The sequence below is a fragment of the Gossypium hirsutum genome, chromosome D13 (genome assembly GCF_007990345.1).
Source record: "Gossypium hirsutum isolate 1008001.06 chromosome D13, Gossypium_hirsutum_v2.1, whole genome shotgun sequence".
NCBI classification, from domain to species: Eukaryota; Viridiplantae; Streptophyta; class Magnoliopsida; order Malvales; family Malvaceae; genus Gossypium; species Gossypium hirsutum.
This window is the reverse complement of record NC_053449.1, coordinates 8,232,412-8,251,567: the sequence shown is the minus strand read 5'-3', so window position 1 is coordinate 8,251,567 and position 19,156 is coordinate 8,232,412. Positions and strand designations below refer to the sequence as shown.

The following is a 19,156-nucleotide window of genomic DNA, read 5'->3' as shown; positions in this document are numbered from 1 at the left end:
TATATAAAAACAAAATTAATCAACATCTCAATCAATCAAAAAAAATTGTCAAATAAATCAAAAACAAATAAATACATTCATAACAAATCACAATAAGCATTAAACTAAACAAATAATTTATAATAATTACTAACAAAATAACTTTAAAATAAATTTTAAAAAAACAACAAAAATTACATTCATAACAAATCACAATAAACATTAAGCTAAACAAATAATTTATAACCTAATAATTAATTACTAACAAAATAACTTTAAAAAACAAAAAAAAATTACATTCATAACAAATCACAAAAAACTTTAAACTAAACAAATAATTTATAATAATTACTAACAAAATGACTTTAAAATAAATTAAAAACAACATAAAAATTTATATTTATAACAAATCATAATAAACATTAAACTAAACAAATTACTAACAAAATAATTTATAATAATTCCTAATCTCCTCTATATAAAAATAATAATAATAACATACCTTTTGCTTCGTCTTCTCTACTCTCCTAACTTTTTTTGCTTCTCCTTTCTTTCTTTTTGGATGTTTTCCTTTTAATCTTCTCTACTAATTTTTTTTCTTTTTATTTCTTTCTTCTCCCTCTCTTTTTCTCTACTGCTTTCTTTTGTTTTTAACTACTTCTCTTCTTCTTCTCTACAAAGGGGAACTATGGTTATAAGATCCCCCAAATCTGCTCTCCCTCTCTCTTCCTGTGCATTGACAGGACCAAACACTGCACCACTGCATACGCCTGACCTACGAGACTTCTCGACTGACATCGGTATTGTCTGTTTAGAGAGGCGTGACTAGTGCCTCCTACTGAAGTGGCACCACCCTTTTGGACCTATATATTTATTTTAAAAGTGGGTCTATACTAAACCTATATACATTTGGTGTCGCCAATCAATAAAGCATTACTAATAAAATAATATTTTTTTGTTTAACAAGTTACTATTATTGTCAGAGAAGAATGGGTGGTGCTGCCTTTGCACCACCCTCCACCCCCAAATGACTCATTCTCGTAAATAATCGAGCTGGAATTCTATTTTATTTTATAATATTTGGGTTTAAAAAAACCAAATTCTATGTAATTTTAAATGAATATTAAAGTTTAGTTTTAAAAAGAAAAAGAAAATTGCCGTTAAACCAACTGTAAAGGAGTTTTAAATTCAATTTTTTTTTTCTGAAACAAATATGTTTGATTTCATTGAAACATTGTGTTTCTTTTAGTGAAAATATATGATTATTTAGTGAGAGTTAATTAAGCACCGTTAAAAATAATATAGTAATCTTATGTTATTTAATTGATAATATAATTTTTAAAAATTTTGAGATATACAGTCTCCTGCTATAATAACATGTTATTATAATAGTTAAATTTTTGGAAGAATCGATTTTTTATGTATGTTTTATTTTAATTCTTTATAACAACTTTTTACTTATAGTAATAACATCCATAATTATGAAGTATGTATTTTATTAAATTAATTCTCTATAGTAACACATGATCTAATTTTTTAAGTAAAATTATAATTATTATTTATTAAGTGAAACTGATCTCAATTAAAATATTATCAATAAAATGATTAAATTTCACGTGAAAAAAATTATTAACCATATTTTATTAAATGAAAATAATCTTCAATTAGTGGAATTAAATATATCAATTCAAGAAACTATTAAGTTCCCTAATTAAATATTCTACTATGAATTTGGAACATCACAATTTTAAAAATTGAGTAGTTCATGCTAAATTAATTAATTTAATTTGATAACAATTAATTTAATTTTCTAGATTTATGAACTTTATAATTAATCACGTAAAAAATGTAAAATAAAATATGTATAAAATAAATAATACATGCACATGTTATACGTTTTTTAATTTTGTTGATTTAATTCTTACATTCTTTCTTTCTTTTTTAAATATAATTCTCACTTTCTTTATTTGATAAAAATTCACAATATAAATTCTACTGTAAGCTTACAACGATTCTTTCTCTATAATAGCATTTTATTATAGGTGTATAACATCTACCTTTCTATAATAGACAAAATTTAGACAAACAAATAGTGCTGTTATAGAGATTGTTGATTATATATTGTGTATGATAATGAATTTTGGTTGAGTTCAATACAAATTGAGGTTCATACGAATCATAATAGGTTTAAAATTTTAAAAAAATCTTAAACTCTAATCCCTTTAATCATTTTTATTAATGCTCTAAATTATCTTTTTGGCTAAATTTACAAATTGCATTTTAAATCTTATCATTTTTCTCTATTTGGTATCTAAATTTTTTAATTAAAAGTGATAGTTAAACTATTGGGCAAAATACAAGAAAAACCCTCTTTTTTTTAAATTTACCGAAATAGGCCCAGTATTTTATTATTTACTGGAATGGCCCATTTTCCTGAAACCGCGTCCACGTCAGCGCGATGTCAAGGGACGTGGCAGAAAAACGCGTCCCTGAGGGCGCGCTTTGCTTACGTGGACATAAATCTCTTCCTCAAGGGCGCGTTTTGTTGCCACGTAAGCGCTCCCCTGGGAAAGAGTTTTGTCCGCGCGTGAACAGTAGCAACGGCTACTTTTTTGACAGTTGGTGACCCCCCCAACGGTAAAAAAAAACTATAAAAACCCCCCAACCTTCATTTTTTTTCACAACTAAATCCTTTCTCTCAATTTCTCTCTAATATTCTCTCAAATTCCTCTCAAATTCCTATTTAAAAGAGCTTCAAATTTTTAATTATTTTTAAAATAATTTTCAAAATTTATTTTTTCGAAATTTTTTAAATCGTAAAATTGTTTACCAATTTAGCAATGGCCGGGGAATTGATTCGTCTTAATGACAAGCATATATCCGTGGAACAAATAAAAATGGTAAGTGTTAAATTTAATTTTTAAATATTATTTAGGATTTTTTATTTATGCACTTTTAAATAATTATTATTTTATTATTTGTTATAAAAGTCTGTAGATCGGATATTACAATGTTATATCCGCAATATGCATGGTCCTCCATCACCGTTGGTAGAGAATTACCTGCGGGAGGCGGATTTTGGCACGTGGCGACGGTAAGCCGGGGATGGAAGTTGGACCCGAAACCCATCAGTTCGTTGATTGAGAGGTGGAGACCCGAGACGCACACATTTCATCTTTCATGTGGAGAGTGCACTATCACTTTAGAAGATGTCAATTTGCAATTAGGGTAGCCAGTGGACGGGTACGTAGTCACCGGGTCTGTTCAATCTGGTGATTGGGGAGCGGTATGCTACGAGTTGTTGGGCGCTATTCCGGAGAATGTTAACGGAGGTCGAATTGAGATGGGCTAGTTACGAGACACATTTCCAGATCTGGATGATGATTCAACCGAAATAGAAAGAATCAGATATGCTTGGGCATACATTCTTCAGATAATTGGAGGTTATCTGATGCTGGACTTGTCACGGAACCTCATGCATCTAAGATGGCTGCTGAAACTCGTTGATTTTCGAGTAGCTGGTGAATTTAGCTGGGGGTCTGCCGTATTGACAACATTGTACCGGGAGATGTGCGGGGCGACGCAACTGAATAAAGCAAAAATCAGAGGTTGCTTGTCACTACTGCAGTTATGGGCATGGTTTCGCTTTCCATTTTTATGTCTTCAAGTGGACCACCCGTATACATTCCCACTTATAACGATGTAAATTTTATATTATATTTTACAATTATTAAGTAGATTTCAAATATAATCGAATGCTAAAAATTTATTTAATTAGGTGGAACCATCCGGTAAGTTATGCTCGATTACCTACCTCTCTTGAAGATATACAACTTCTATTGGACCAACGGTCGGAAGCACAAGTATTCAATAAAATATATATTTCCATAATGAGATAGTCGATTGGTATTTAGTACATAACTAATATTTCCATCATGGTCATATAGTTTGAATGGACACCATACGAGGATCCGGCAATTCGGGCAGTAATTCCGGATGAGTACTTGCAAAATCCAAACGGTTGGCATGTGAAAGTCTCATTGGTCAACTTTGCGACTGTGGAGATGCACCAGTAGGATAGAGTATTCGAAAATTTAGATTCTGACAACCGATTCCCGTGTTAGCTAAGGTGTTGGATGATCATCACAAAATCGACCTATGGTAATTGCATACGAATGGGTCGAGATTTTGGTCACACTGCATCTAGATGTGGGAAGATCGGTATGACTATATACCTACTCGGGAATCGATCATCATTCCAGAGTTAGCGTGCGTGCCAGAATACATGTCATGGTTTAGGATCCATGGTTTATGATCCAACACATCATCTGTAGACAGATCAACATTATGCATGTGGGCTGGATGTGAGTATGCTCTGAATCATGGATTTTCTTCTTCATCTAAACTCCTTTCAGCATCTTCAGGTTCTGTTGGAATAGGCTCTGGTTCAGAAAATAAGCCAACTTCTACACTATCGGGCCCGGGCTCTCGAGGTGGATCTACATCGGAGTCATCTTCTAACCCAGCATCATCTGCAACATACGAGGTCTCCTTACCGGTGGACGTCGTAGGGAGTACATCATCCCTTCTTCTGGGCATTTCATAACGTCCCCAATTGGATGTAGATTGCCAACCACTAGAACTTGATATTGTTCCCCAATATGTATTTCCAGCATCATACATCGAGCCACCGATGTACATGTCCCATCCACCGACAGAGTGTCTTGCAGGGGATGTGTATTCCACACCGCTACCAAACATGGGTTGTTCCGTGTTTTGTAACCCGCTAACCGAGTGCCGGGCAGGGGTCATGTATACATCTCGAACACCAATCGCAAGTACATCATTTGGCGATGTAAATTATACATATAACTCAATATAAGATGCTCCACTAGCAAGATGGGTCTGCACCATTGCCTCCAAGCTACGAGCACCTTTTATGTCGAACGAGTCATATGTCACCGGATCAACAGAAGAACAAAATCGATACGTAATAGACAGAACTTTCATTGGCGTCGTTTCGAAAATTTTACGCCTAATTATTTTACGAAGTTCTGTCAAATCTATGTTCTGGTTAAAAACCAGTCGCACTGTATTATCCGATAAAAAAACAACACTGTTCTCGGTGTGGTAAACCTCACCATCATAGTAAATAACAAGACTAATACATCCACTCATCTTTAATTTCTAACCTTCTTAGCCTCTCTAAATTGTTTTTGCTGTAACTTATGCAATCTGAGAACATTTTTTGCCTCATTTATAGCCTCATCCCAAACATGCTACTCTAGCAAAAGCGCGTCCACGTGGGAGCGATTTCAAAAATTCTTCTGATAAAGCATCCTGCTTGAAGTGTTTTTTTATACTATTTGTTCAGAAACGTCAACTCGAAATTATTTTTTCAGGACCTACTGTAGCAAAAGCGCGTCCACGTGGGAGCGATTTCAGAAATTCTTCTGATAAAGCATCCTGCTTGAAGCGTTTTTATACTATTTGCTCAGAAACGTCAACTTGAAATTATTTTTTCAGGATCTACTGTATCAAAAACGCGTCCACGTGGGAGCAATTTCCTTAATAAATTTTTAATTAAATTACTCGCGTAACCCTAAAACCTAATTTAATTGATTTTTCTTAAAAAACCATAAACACGAAACCTAATCCAATTTTGAAAAACTTATAATTAATTTAATTAAGAATCCCTAATCCCTAATCCCTTATTCGTTTAATTTTTTCTCTAAAACCCTAACAATCTTAAAAACCCTAACCCCTAACCCTAACCCTAAAAACCCAAAACCTAACGTGGGAGAAACGGGTAAAACGCGCCCTTGAGGGAGCGATTTATGTTCACGTAGGCAAAGCACGCCCTCAGGGACGCGTTTTTCTGCCACGTCCCCTGACATCGCGCTGACGTGGATGCGCTTTCGGGGAAAATGACCATTCCGGTAAATAATAAAATACCAGGCCCATTTCGATAAGTTTAAAAAAAAGAGGCTTTTAATGGTGTTTTGCCCTAAACTATTATTTTAAATCTTATCATTTTTCTCGATTTGGTACCTAAAGTTTTTAATTAAAAGTGATAGTTAAACTATTCCACCGTTAGTCAAATCATTCAAAATCTTAACAACATGAAAAAAAACCATTGACCAATTAACCGTGCCACAACTATCATTTATTTTACATTGATAATTATATTAATATTAAAAATAGAACATATTTTCTCTCCCCTCCCCTTTAGAGTTGTTCATGGGTCAAGAAAAAAATTGAGGTTCGTTTTTTTAGTTTTGGGCCCAACCTTGCTTGAAAAGTGGGCCTAAAATTTTTACTCAAGCTCATCTCAGATAAAAATGCTAAAAATTGAGTCTGGCCCGACCTATCCGTATTAAATTTTTTATGTAAAATTAAATTTAAAAAATATAATACATTAAATACACCAAAAAATAAAATAAATGTTTCTCAACAAATGGAAAAAAATTAAAAAATATATACTTAAATAACCCTAAGATAAGTGTAACTTAACAAACAAATACCACTAAAATAGTAGCAAAATTAATGATAAAACAAGAGTTATACAATATCCAAACAATAACAACAAAATAATAGCAATATACTAACGGAATGATAGCAAAACAATGAAAAAATAGTAACAAAACCGTAAAAAAATATTTTTTTTTGTAAATTCGAGCCAGGTCAGGCTTGGGCCAAAAGAGCTTACCCGCCCAACCTGTTTAGAAAACATTTTTTTTATTTGTCCAAACCTATTCTTCGAGTCTGTTTTTGCCCAAACCCTTTTACTTTTCAAACAGACTTTCAGACCGAACCGGACAAGTCTACTCTCCTCCCAACTCCCTCTCCCCCCTCTGGGCTCATTTCCAGCTTTCCAAAACATCTGAAACTCCATTCGATGTTTTCAACAAAAGAGACATTAATCATGTTTCTAAAGATATGAAAGGTTTATGTTTCTCATTGAGTCTGCCGATGAGCTAATGTAAAAAGGAATCATGTGTCATAAAATAGTGCAATTGAACAATTGGCTATGTCAACTTGTATGTATGCTCTATATTCTATTGCAAAAATAAAAGGAGTAAGCTGAGGTGTAAGTGTAACCATTCTTTTCTTTTTTTCAATTTCATTAATTGGATTTATTCACATTAGGAGCACCTTGAGCTATTAGTCTTGGTGAAGATGAGAAGTCTGAGGGCAAGATATCTCCCACTGGGTGGGGGGAGGAAATTTTTTTTAATATTAATATAATTATTTTTAATTAATATAAAATTATAAAATCAAGTGCTGATGTATTAAGATTTAGAATGATTTGAGTAATGATGGAATAATTTAAGTTACCACTTTAACAAAAGGCTTTAAATAGAAAAAGTGGTATAATTTAAAGTACAATTTCTAAATTAAGCATAGCTCTTATGGTTTTTTCTGAAATACAAATGAAAAAAAAGTTTAAAAATAATTTACGTCGTGCATTTAACGATAAAATATGTTTTCCCTTATTCCTGACAATTTATTTTACTAAATAATTATAATATATTCCATTCCTATGATTTAAAAAAAATTATAATTATGCCAACAATTTCAATAAAAATAAATTATTAAAAAACCAATTTTATAATAAGTACGATAAATATTTTCTTTCAGATTAAAATTTATTCAATAATGCTTATAGATAAGAAAATTCATTTTAATCCTAAAATTTGTATTTTTTATTTCAAAATGATATAAAAATAAGAAAAAAATCATTTTTTAATGACTCAATTAAAGAGACGCCAACCCAAACAAAACTTGAAAATATAAATTCACCCAAATCAGAAACCCACATATTATATATTTACTTCTAACTCTCGCCAATCCGTAAAAAAACATTTAAAGCATGTCCTGGAATCTTTTCTTTTCTCAAGTCATGGAAGAAGTCATAGTTTTCCTAAAGATATAATGCAAAATACATAGCAGACGAGATTATTTATAATATGTAAACAAGACAAAAACAATAATTAACGATTCTGTCATTTTTTACACAATTATCAGATTACATGGCTCTTCTAGTTTCTTTTTCTTGGATATCAAACAATAAGAAATAAACGAACAAAATACAAAACGAATAAAGAAAATTACAAAGAGATGGTCAGATTCCATACATACATAGCATGGGATTTGCAACAACACTACAATAATATACCTTTAACAATGTTTCATCTAGGAAGAAAGGTTGGACACATCCTTACTTGATCTATTGTATTTCATATGGCTCTTAACCAGCTGACCCGCTGCAAGAGCAGACATGAGTGACAGCTCCCCCGCGAGGACGGCACCAGCTACAATGGTTGCAAGCATCCTTGAGTTTGCTCCAGCTACTTCTTTGCTTGCACCCTTAACGCCGAGCAAGTTCAAACAGGCTGACTGAGATGCAAGCTGAGTTCCACCACCAACGGTGCCAACCTAAAAGGTAAATCGGACAACGACAACAACAATCAGACACTGGCATAAATACTCGAGTAGTATTTTCAGTAGCACATCAATGCTGACCAGAACTTGAAATTTTGACTAGTTGAACCCGAGTTTGAATCTTACCCAACCTGATTTGGTCATAAAAGTCAAAAAAGCAGAATCCGTCCAACCCAAACCTAAAATGACTCAAACTCACATCTTTAACTCAAGATGATCAGAATAAGTAACCAAAAATGATCCATAAAGACCAGGACCCGAAATGATTTAACCCGAAAACCGAAGCTTTGAGCCCAAATAGCATGAACCCAAAACAACCCGAGTACTAAAAAACCTAAACCTGAAATTGGCTCAAACCAAAATGACTTAAAAAAATTTTAAAGCTCAAATTGACATGATCCAACCCACTTAACCGGCACCATTCTAAATTTGAAACACCTCTTAATCTGCCAGAAGAGTTTGATATTGAAAACCATTGTTTTTGATAACCAGAAAGGAACACAATCAATTACCTCAACAGAAGGCATTGTGACAGAGATGTGAAGGTCCTTTCCATCATTAACGGCTTCCATCATAGTGATGCAATGAGAGCTCTCAACATTTTGAGCCGGGTCTTGGCCAGTAGCTATGTAGATTGCAGTCACGATGTTACTGGCATGGGCATTAAATCCACCCAAAGCTCCGGCCATGGCAGAGCCAGTAAGGTTCTTAAGCATGTTGAGCTCCACAAGAGATTCCACACAAGTCTTCAAGACCTTCCTCACCACATCACCCTCAATGATGGCCTCGCAGACAACAGACTTGCCTCGTCCTTCAATCCAGTTTACAGCAGCTGGCTTTTTGTCAGAGCAGAAATTTCCTTCATCAAGTACAAATCCATAAATTTCAGTTATCCAGCCTCAAACAAAAAAATAAATAGGTCTAATTATGATTTGTGAGTCATCTACCACGCTAAAGTTATTTTATCAAAATAAATATTAAATTTCAGTTACCGGAAATGCCGATGACATCCATGTCAGGGAAATCCGTTTGAAGGAAATCTAAAACGTTTTGAACTCCCTTGGAAACCATGTTCATCCCCATAGCATCACCAGTACTGCAAGTGAATCTCAAATATAGATTCTTCCCAGCAATTGCACATTTTATACTTTGAAGCCTACCAAATCTACTTGATCTGCAACCACCCAGAAACTCAAAATTCTCAATAAACCAGCACAGTATTAGCTTGAATTTTGAATCATTCAATCCGGAATTTAAAAGAAAACGAACAAACCTGTTAAAAACAACAGCCAAAGTATCGAAATTCTCAAGATCTTCCAAATAAAACTTCAGTTCAGCTGCCCTTTTCGCGGTGCTGAACCTTACAACAGGAGCTCTAGTCATTCCATCTTTCAATAGAATACTTGCAGCTCCACCAGACAAATGAATAGCCTTACAGCCCCTGTTAGTACTAGCCACCAAGCACCCCTCTGTGGTTGCCATCGGAACCGAGTACTCTCTTCCATTAAGCAACAATGGCCCAGCAATTCCCACGGGAATCTGCACGTACCCAACCGGCATCTCACAACACTGCCCTAAAATCGACTCGTAATCAAATCCATCCAATGGCAAACCCGATAACGATCTCCCAGTTAATCTCTGCAGCGCCTCACGCCTGATCGCAGCCGCTCTTTTGCAATCACCTAATTTCGTTTCTAAAGAATATGAAGGGAGTGTTCCAGCCACAACGGATTTAATAATTTCCTCGTCTTCCTCGGTTGTAACTATAACAGTCTTTTCATGGAACAGTTTCTGAGAAGTTACAATCGGTGGTCGAGGAGGCAGTGAACGAAGCGAGCAATCAATAGCTTGACCGCAAGAGACTTTACGTGCATCTTCCTCGGTTGTAACTCTAACAGGCTTTTCATCGAACAGTCTCTGGGCAGTTACATTCCGTACCATATGAGGCAACGAAGGGACCGAACAATCAAGAGCTTGGCCGCAAGGGACTGTACGGGCATCTTCCTCACGAAGCAACACTTCATTTCCCTCTTCATCGTCCTCACCACTCCAAACATCACCCGATGGCCGCATAATCAAAGACTGAACAAAGTCGATCCCGAAGAACCCCAAAAGATAAATCAACGATGCGACCAAAGCGAAAACCGCGACGATCTCGGGAAAGGTGACGGCGTGGAGAGGGATTGAAGCTCGGATCTTTTCGCGCCAACGGGATAGAAGAAAATAAACCACGGAGAAGAAGAGCGTGAAGAACACCGCATTCGTTAGGTACAAAGGAAGAGGCAACGCGTCGGAGGCTTTGCCGGTGGTATCTTCCACTAAAGGGACCCTCTTACTTGGCTTGAGAACAATAACGGGTTTAACCGCTGAACGCCGGCTGGCTTCCATATCGGGCGGCGGTGGAAACGGAAGCTGGCGGCAGCGACGACGGCAGAGAAGAGAGAGGAAACGAAAGAGTGGGAGACAATTCCGGTTCGTCTCCGGAACGGTTTTCGAGGCGGTTTGAGTGGGCGAGCGAGAGTTTAGGGAAAAGGAAGTATTTATAGGGTTGTTGAGTGAGTACACGTGTGAAACAATCAAATAAAGGTAAAATTTTGGTTTTGGTCCCAATATTAGATCAAATTTTTATTTAGTCCTGCAGTTTAATTTGATATAATTTAGTCTCCATTCTTATAATATTTCTTTTTGGTACATGGCAAAGAGAAACTAATGAAAGCTTTCAAAGCACATATTGTATATTTCGTTGTTGCTCTTCTTAATATGTGATTGTCCTCTAATTGCGGACTAGTGATAACGAATTAGATGAGGTTTTGGACATCTTGGAATAATGGTTGATGTTGATCTGTTTCTTGTCTCTGCCATAAGAAGAAATGTTGTGAGACTTGAGGGGCAAAAAAAATAGGGGGGAACATAAGAACTCTAGCGTAAAGTTTGCTAACAAACATGAAGCTTCAAATGGACACTAGTTAGAATCCTTTAGAGCTATGAACAATCATCGTTTCTCTAGTCGTATCTTTTTGTCGATTTTTAATAATGCTTAACGACAGACACCATTAGTATGGTGTTTTTCAAAGATCTATGCCAATATCTTTAACCAAATAGTTGAACACCCTAAACTATTATTTTAATTAATCAATTCAACACTTAAAACGATATAAGACTAAAATTATAATCAATATTATACTCTTTTTTCTACCATCTTTCATGTTATTTTATGATTTATGTTTGGAGTTCGTGAGTGTCCTTCCCAACAATATTGTCTTCGAGTTTAAACTTTCTTTCTTTCATTGAGAGTACAATATACATTAATGTTTGGTTTGGCATGAGTATTATTTATTTACCATGTTTTTGCATATGAGTTAGCACTAAATAAACTTCAATCGGTAATTTTTAACCACTCACGTAACTTGTTTTGGTAATTTATTCACATAATTCTTTATTTTGTCTAATTATTGTAATTAATATGTAATGAAATAAGTTTTTTTTAAGTGTTTGATTGAGTTAATATAACTAATCAATCGATTCCATCCCAGTTGAGAAATTACACAAAAACTCGTTGTTTTCACATAGTAACAAATATTTTTTAGAATGTGTTTTTTTTTTATATTTTTATATAAAATCTATAGAAATGTATACATATGATGGGATTTAAACCTATAACATCATTATCTTTAATCATTTCAACCAAAATTTTATTTAGTTTTTATATTATTTATTTATACATTTGTAACATAATTTTTTGGCCCGCGTCTATCTACCGTAATCTAGTTTTTTTTGGTATTTTCTTTATGTTCGTTTAATGATCCATATTTGGGCTTCGTAGCTACTTCTCTTAACAATGTCGTTTCTAATATTCAAACGATAGATAGAGAGTGCAATATACATTACCATTGCACCCAACACTTATGTTATAATGTATGGGAAGAAGAGACAATTGATAGTAACAAAAGAGTTATTTCATTGTTTGATTGGTTAAACATGCAATTTGATAAAATTTAATATTTATTTTATGTACTTAAAATGCTATTAAATTTTTTGTTATTTATTTAAAAATTTTAATTCAACCATTAATGTTGTTGGTAGTTTTTATTAAAATTTATCAATTTGGTATATTGATTACATTGCACTCATATGATATGGTACATGATTGGCAAAAAATAAAATATTACGGTGAATTTTTTTTATTATAAAAACTACCACCGATGATAATGATTGACTATGATTTTTAAATTAAAAAAGTAAAAGGATTGGATTTCTTTTAACTTTTAAAGTACAAAATTAAATCTCAAAATTTGTAGAAATACAATAGTAACAACATGCTTTAACCCATTTGGTTTGCTTTTGGAGCTTTTGTGTGATTTTTAATAGCATAATCGTGTTAATGTCACAAGTCAACTAAACATTCAATCGTTTAATATTTCATATAAATTAATTTAAATATAAAATAAATCTAAAAATTATATTCACACACAATCAGATTTAAATTTATGAGTAGCCTCTAAAGTTTCAACTTTACCATTTCAATCAAAATTTTAATTTTTTACATAAATTTTTAATAAAATATTTTTTTATATAATTTATTTTCACCCTCATCGTGGATAAAGAAAACACCGAAAGCGCAAGCAAGGGCCTTGGCCTTGCCCCTAGATGATAAAATTTCTTTTTATTCTATTTAAAAGCATTAAAACTATAAATTAATACAATGGTAAATTTTCACTTTATCTCCCTCCCAAATTGAAAAAAAAAAACTTTAATCCTTATGAAAATTTTGAAATAGTAAGTTAATATAATAAAATTACACTCTAACCTCCTTAAAAATTTATAATTCAATTAAAAGACCTCCTAAAATACTTTTTCGACTTCATCCCTCAATATGTGCACCAGCCATAATTTAATTTTAATTTTAATTAAACTTGTATGCTATTTTTACACTAACCTAATTTAATTTTAAAAGTATTTAAAATTTTAAAAAATAAATTAAAGCTTATAAAATCTTCAACCCTTAAAAAGATTATATTTATTAAGATTGATTATAAAATTCATCCAAACCTAAGTTCTTTTAAGGGAATAAATTATTTTAGTATCATCCTAAAAAAATATAGTTTTTAGGCATCAATAAAATAGTGTCACGTTATTAAATTTAAAAAATAACGAAGTATTATTATACACTCATTTATATCTAATATCTTCTCCAACTTAATTTAACTTTAATTAAATTACTTAAAATAATTAATTTTTTAAATTATAAACAAACATATTTTCTTATTTTACAAATTTTAATCATTTTAAAAAAATAGTAATTTTGTGTAATTTTTCTATGTCATTGACACATAATTTTGGTAATTATTTTATCCTAAACCCTCAACCTAAAATCCCGAACCTTAAACTCAAATCCTAAACTTTGAACCCTAAACCTCGAGATTCAAGGTTTGGATTCGAGATTTAAAGTTCAATGTTCGGGTTTGGGTTTGAGGTCCAAGGGTCCAGGGTTATGAGTTACGAGTTTGGGGTTTATGGTTCAAGGGTTTTGGGCTACAAGTTTAGGATTTGAGTTTAGAGTTTAGGGTTTGAGATTGTAGATTTAGTGCTTAGAGTTTTGGGATTGAGGTTCAAGGTAAAAAATTTACCAAATTTTCATGACAATGACATGGAAAAAATTATTGAAATGTTATGAAATGATTGGAAAGAGACCATGAATAATGTGGTGAGAATGATCCATAAAATAATTTCTCTATGAATGAGTGTATAATAATTTCATGTCTTTAAAATTTGATGATGTGACAAAATTTTATTGGTACCTAAAAATCTTAGTTTTTAAGATAATCCTAATGCAAGTTATTCCCTTCTTTTAAATTTATAAAAACAAATATTACAATTTCTTTTTCATATAAATTACAAATAAAGGGGGTAATTTTTTAGATGCGAGAATTAATCACTATTATTTTATGTAAATTTTATAATTAAAATTAAGATAATTACAATAATTAAAATATTAGATTTGTTAATGCGTCATTGTGATATGATATCAGATGGTGTATTTAAATAAGATTAATAAATGAATAAAAATTAATGTATATAACAAATATGTATGTCATGCCAAATTTGTGAAACAGATAATGGTCCCTTAATTAAAATGGAATAAACTACCTTGAGAACTCATTTTATTCAAAAAGCACATCACATCTGATAAGGATTGCCACATGTAACGTTTTTATGTTGGTGTAGGACAATAAAAATAAATTTATGAGAAATTAATGAAGATTTTTTTAAAGTTTTATTTGGACTCACTTATATTACGATATATAAAAGAGTTATTGACAAATGAGCTTCGACAATACATTGAAACCCGTTGATTGTCTACGTTTTGCACTGACGAAAATAGTCCGCTGCGTACTGAGTGGACCATAGCAATGATATCAATTTCTATAAAGAATACTCTAGAGTAGTTTAATATAGAACAATCTAGGAATATAAAATATAGTAGGAGAAAGAGAAAAAGAAACTTTATTTCTATGTTTTTAGGTGTGTCATGACGTGAAAGTTTACTCCTATTTATAGAAGGTTTCATATCTTTTCATGGAGACATAATTTTTATTTACTTATAACTTTTCATTTACAACTATTAAAAAACTATATATATTTTGAATCTTATTGGCTGGTATCGTGTTTTGGGGCAAAATGAAACAAAATTAATAGTTTGAGCACCATTTCTGACTTAAAAAAAAAACACTTTAGATATAATTTGAGGATAAATTTTACATTTAAACATGGGAAGAATAATTTTTGGTTTGGTTTTGAAGAGTTAAATGATTATTGAAATATTTATAAAAACATTTTTTGTAAAATAAAAATGCAACCAAAAAAGGGAATAATGTGAAATTGATTCTAAGGAAGAAAGTGTGAAAAATACAACAAAATGGCCAGCTAAAGACTTGAAATTGGAACAATGAAAACGTGAGAAAGATGACTTTGAAATTACACTAAATGTCTTGGACATCAATACAAATACGAGGTTAAAAAGACATGAAAAGTAATTCAGTCATTTGTGCTCAACTCTTCGCCTTTCACCTTTTGTATTTAAAGTTTTCTTTTAAAAAAAATTAGGTCTGGGAATCACCAATAATTGGATAACTTTGCTTTTGCAAAATAAATATTAATTGAAATATTAGAAAACCAATGAAGTATTTTATTTTATGAATAATTTAAGAAATTATATATGTTATTATTTGATATTTAAATAAATATATGAAACATATAAGATGTAACATTTTTTTTTATTATAAATCCGTGGGTTAAAGTTAAGACCGTTTTAATAGAAAAGACTCATTTTTTATTTACAAAAATGGGCCATTTTATTTATTATTTATTGGAATAGGTTAAAAATACAAAAACGCGTCTACGTAGGAGCGTTTTCAGGGAAAATTTCAAAAACTGCATCCTTGAGGGAATGCTTTTGCCATGTCAGCAAAAAACATACTAACGTGGACGCGCTTTGCTGACATGGCAAAAGCACTACCTCAAGGATGCGCTTTGACCCATGTTTTTCTAGAGCTAGGGCTATTTGCATGTTTAGTGCATAGGGTTTATGGGTTTAGGGTTTTAGTAGTTTAAGGGTAGGGTTAGGATTTTGTCAAAATAATTTAGGAATTTATTTATTTAGAGTTTAGGGATTTTAAAAAATAAATCAAGGTTTAGAATTTTTTTTAAATTAATTAAATTAGGTTTAGGGTTTTAAGAAAAGTAATTAAATTAGGGTTTGGGGCTTTTTAAAAATAAATTTGTGTTTAGGTTTTAGGGTTTTTGTAAAAGGGTTTAGGGTTGAGTCTTGAAAAAATTATATTGACAAGATACATTTTGTTTTTACAGTAGTTTCTGAAAAAATAATTTTAATAAAATAGTTTTGAAAAAATAATTTTGAGAAAATGGTTCTGAAAAATAGTGACAAAAACGATTCAAGCAGGATATAATGTCAGCAAAAGTACTGAAAAAAGCTCCTACGTAAACGCTATTTTTCTACGGTAGTTTCTAAAAAAATAATTTTGAGAAGACGATTCTAAAAAAATAATGTCAAAAACGCTTCAAGCAGGATGCACTGTCAGCAAAGTTATTGAAAAAAGCTCACACGTGAATGCTCTTTTTCTACAGTAGTTCCTGAAAAAATAATTTTGAGAAGACAGTTCTGAAAAAATAGTGTCAAAAATGCTTTAAGTAGGATGCACTGTCAGCAAAATTACTGAAAAAGCTATCATGTGGACGCTCTTTTTCTACAATAGTTCTTGAAAAAGTAATTTTGATAAGACGGTTTTGAAAAAATAGTGTCAAAAACGTTTTAACCAAGATGCACTGTCAGCAAAATTACTGAAAAAAGCTCTCACGTGGACTTTTTTTCTACAGTAGTTCTTGCTTGGCCTTAGGCTATAAATAAGCCAAATTTCATTCTCATGCTGCATAAGTTATAACAAGAAAAATTAGAGAAGTTTAGAAAAATAGAAATTGAAGATAAGTGAACATATTAGTGCTGTTATTTACTGTGATGGTAAGGTCCATGACACCGAAAACGGCGTTGTTTTTTTATCGGAGAATACAATGCGACTGGTTTTTAACCAGAATATAGATTTGACAGAACTTTGTAAAAGAATTAGGCGCAAAATCTTTGGAACGACACCAATGAGAGTTTCGTCTATTAAGTATTGATTTTGTGTTTTGGTTAATTCCGTGACATATGACTCATTTGATATCAAAGGTGGTTGTAGTTTGGAATTGATTGTGCAGACTCTTATCGCTAGTGGATCACCCTATCTTGAGTTATATGTACAATTTTCATTTCCAAATGAAGCATTTGCTACTTCAACATCTACTGCTATTTGAGAGGAATACACGAACCTTGCCCGACACTCTGTTAGTGGGAGGCAGAATACAAAAAAGCCCATGTTTGGTGGCAGTATGGAACACAACCCCTGCACGAAACTCGGTTAGTAGATGAGACATGCACCTCGGTGGGTTGATGTTCGATGCTGAAAATACGAACTGGAAAATGACATCAACTTCTAGTGGTTGGCAATCCACATCTGATTGGGGACATTATGAAACATTCATAAGAAGGGATGATGTACTCCCTACGACGTCCACCAGCAATAGGACCTCGTACATTGCAGATGATGGTGGGTTGGATGATGAGTCCGATGTGGATCCACTTCGAGAGCCTGGCTCCGATAGTGCAGAAGTTGTATTATTTTCTGAACTAGAGCCTGTTTCAACTTAACCTAAAAATGGTGAAGGGGGTTCAGATGATAAAGAAGATCCGTGATTCACAACGTACTCACCTCTAGCCCATATGGATAATGTCGATCTACCGTCAGATGATGCGTTGGAGTTTCTAGATCTACCACACAGAATGCGTGACCATACATCGTTGGATTCGGGTGAATTAGAAGTTGGTAAGGAATTTTTCAGTAATGATAGTTTTCTCGGTGCATTGAAATAATATAACATCATGAACGAGGTTAACTACCACGTGGTTAAATCTAAATTTGAGAAGTTCGAGGCCAAGTTTGTAGTACAAGACGATACATATTCATGAAAAATCATGGCTTCGGTTAGGAAAAAGACAAGGTTATGGGAGATAAATAAGTACAAAGGTCCACATACGTGTGTTACTAGTACAGTATCACTGGGTTTTTAGGGTTTTTGAATAATAGTGTTATTACTTAATGTTGCATTATTTAATGTACTTCGTTAACAGGTGTTTCATAAGATCATCCCAAGATAGATTCAGATATGATAATTGGCTTAATACTACCGATGGTGAAGGCAGATCTCAGGACTTCTGTGTTGGTCTTAATTGCCAATATTCATAGCCAATTCAGGTATATGCCTTTTTACTGCAAGGCCTGGATAGCTAAGCAGAAGGCATTGGAAAAAATACATAGTGGGTGGGAAGCTTCATATAACGAGGTGTGGCAATGGTGTTAAGTGCTAGAGAGGTACGTCCCAAGTTACGAAATAGACCTTAAAACGAGCCCTGTGTACTACAACGATCGCTTGCTCTATGGATGCCAAGTGTTCAAGCGTTTGTTCTAGAGCTTTAAGCAATATCGGGACGCATTTGTATACTGCAAGCCATTAGTACAAATTGATGGTACATTTATGTATGGTAGATATACCCATCAGCTATTGCTAGTTGTGGCACAGGATGGTGGTGGGAAAATCTTTCAAATTACGTTTACAATAACACCGAGGGAGTCAGGTGACGACTAAGATTTCTTTCTTTCTAGGTCGAGAAGGCATGTCTGCCTCAACCTGATATCTGCATTATATCAGATCGGGGCACTGGAATACTAGCGACAATTGAGCGACAGGGAAGCCTATGAGACTACACACACTATCGGTATTGTCTAAGGCACGTTGCATCCAACTATTACGGGCAATATCGGTCTACCACTAAATGAGGACAAGTGACCAACATGGGTATTTAATCTCCACTAATATAATTTTATTTGTAATATTCAATTTATTCTGAATGGAAGAGTGGTATGTAATTATCGTTATCAACTTATATTGATAAGGTACAAGATCAATAATGACTGTTTTCATGATATGTTAACGATTTTGCAGTCACTTAACGATAAAGGCGCAAACTACCTCTATAACATACCTTTCGAATAGTGGACACAAGTATAGGACAGTGGCCTACGATATGGTAATATGACCTCAAACCTGGCTGAATGCATAA

General features: G+C 33.0%; 1 protein-coding gene across 1 annotated transcript; it reads right to left on the bottom strand.

The window, feature by feature from the left end:
- Positions 1 to 7,970: 7,970 nt before the first annotated feature.
- Positions 7,971 to 10,950, bottom strand: LOC107920223 (3-hydroxy-3-methylglutaryl-coenzyme A reductase 2-like). Its single transcript, XM_016849810.2, has 4 exons — positions 9,698 to 10,950; positions 9,417 to 9,598; positions 8,937 to 9,283; positions 7,971 to 8,418 (listed from the first exon to the last, which is right to left on the bottom strand). The coding sequence occupies exons 1-4, from the start codon at positions 10,810 to 10,812 to the stop codon at positions 8,176 to 8,178; spliced, it is 1,887 nt and encodes a 628-aa protein (XP_016705299.2). The 5' UTR covers positions 10,813 to 10,950; the 3' UTR covers positions 7,971 to 8,175.
- Between the last annotated feature and the right edge of the window lie 8,206 nt (positions 10,951 to 19,156).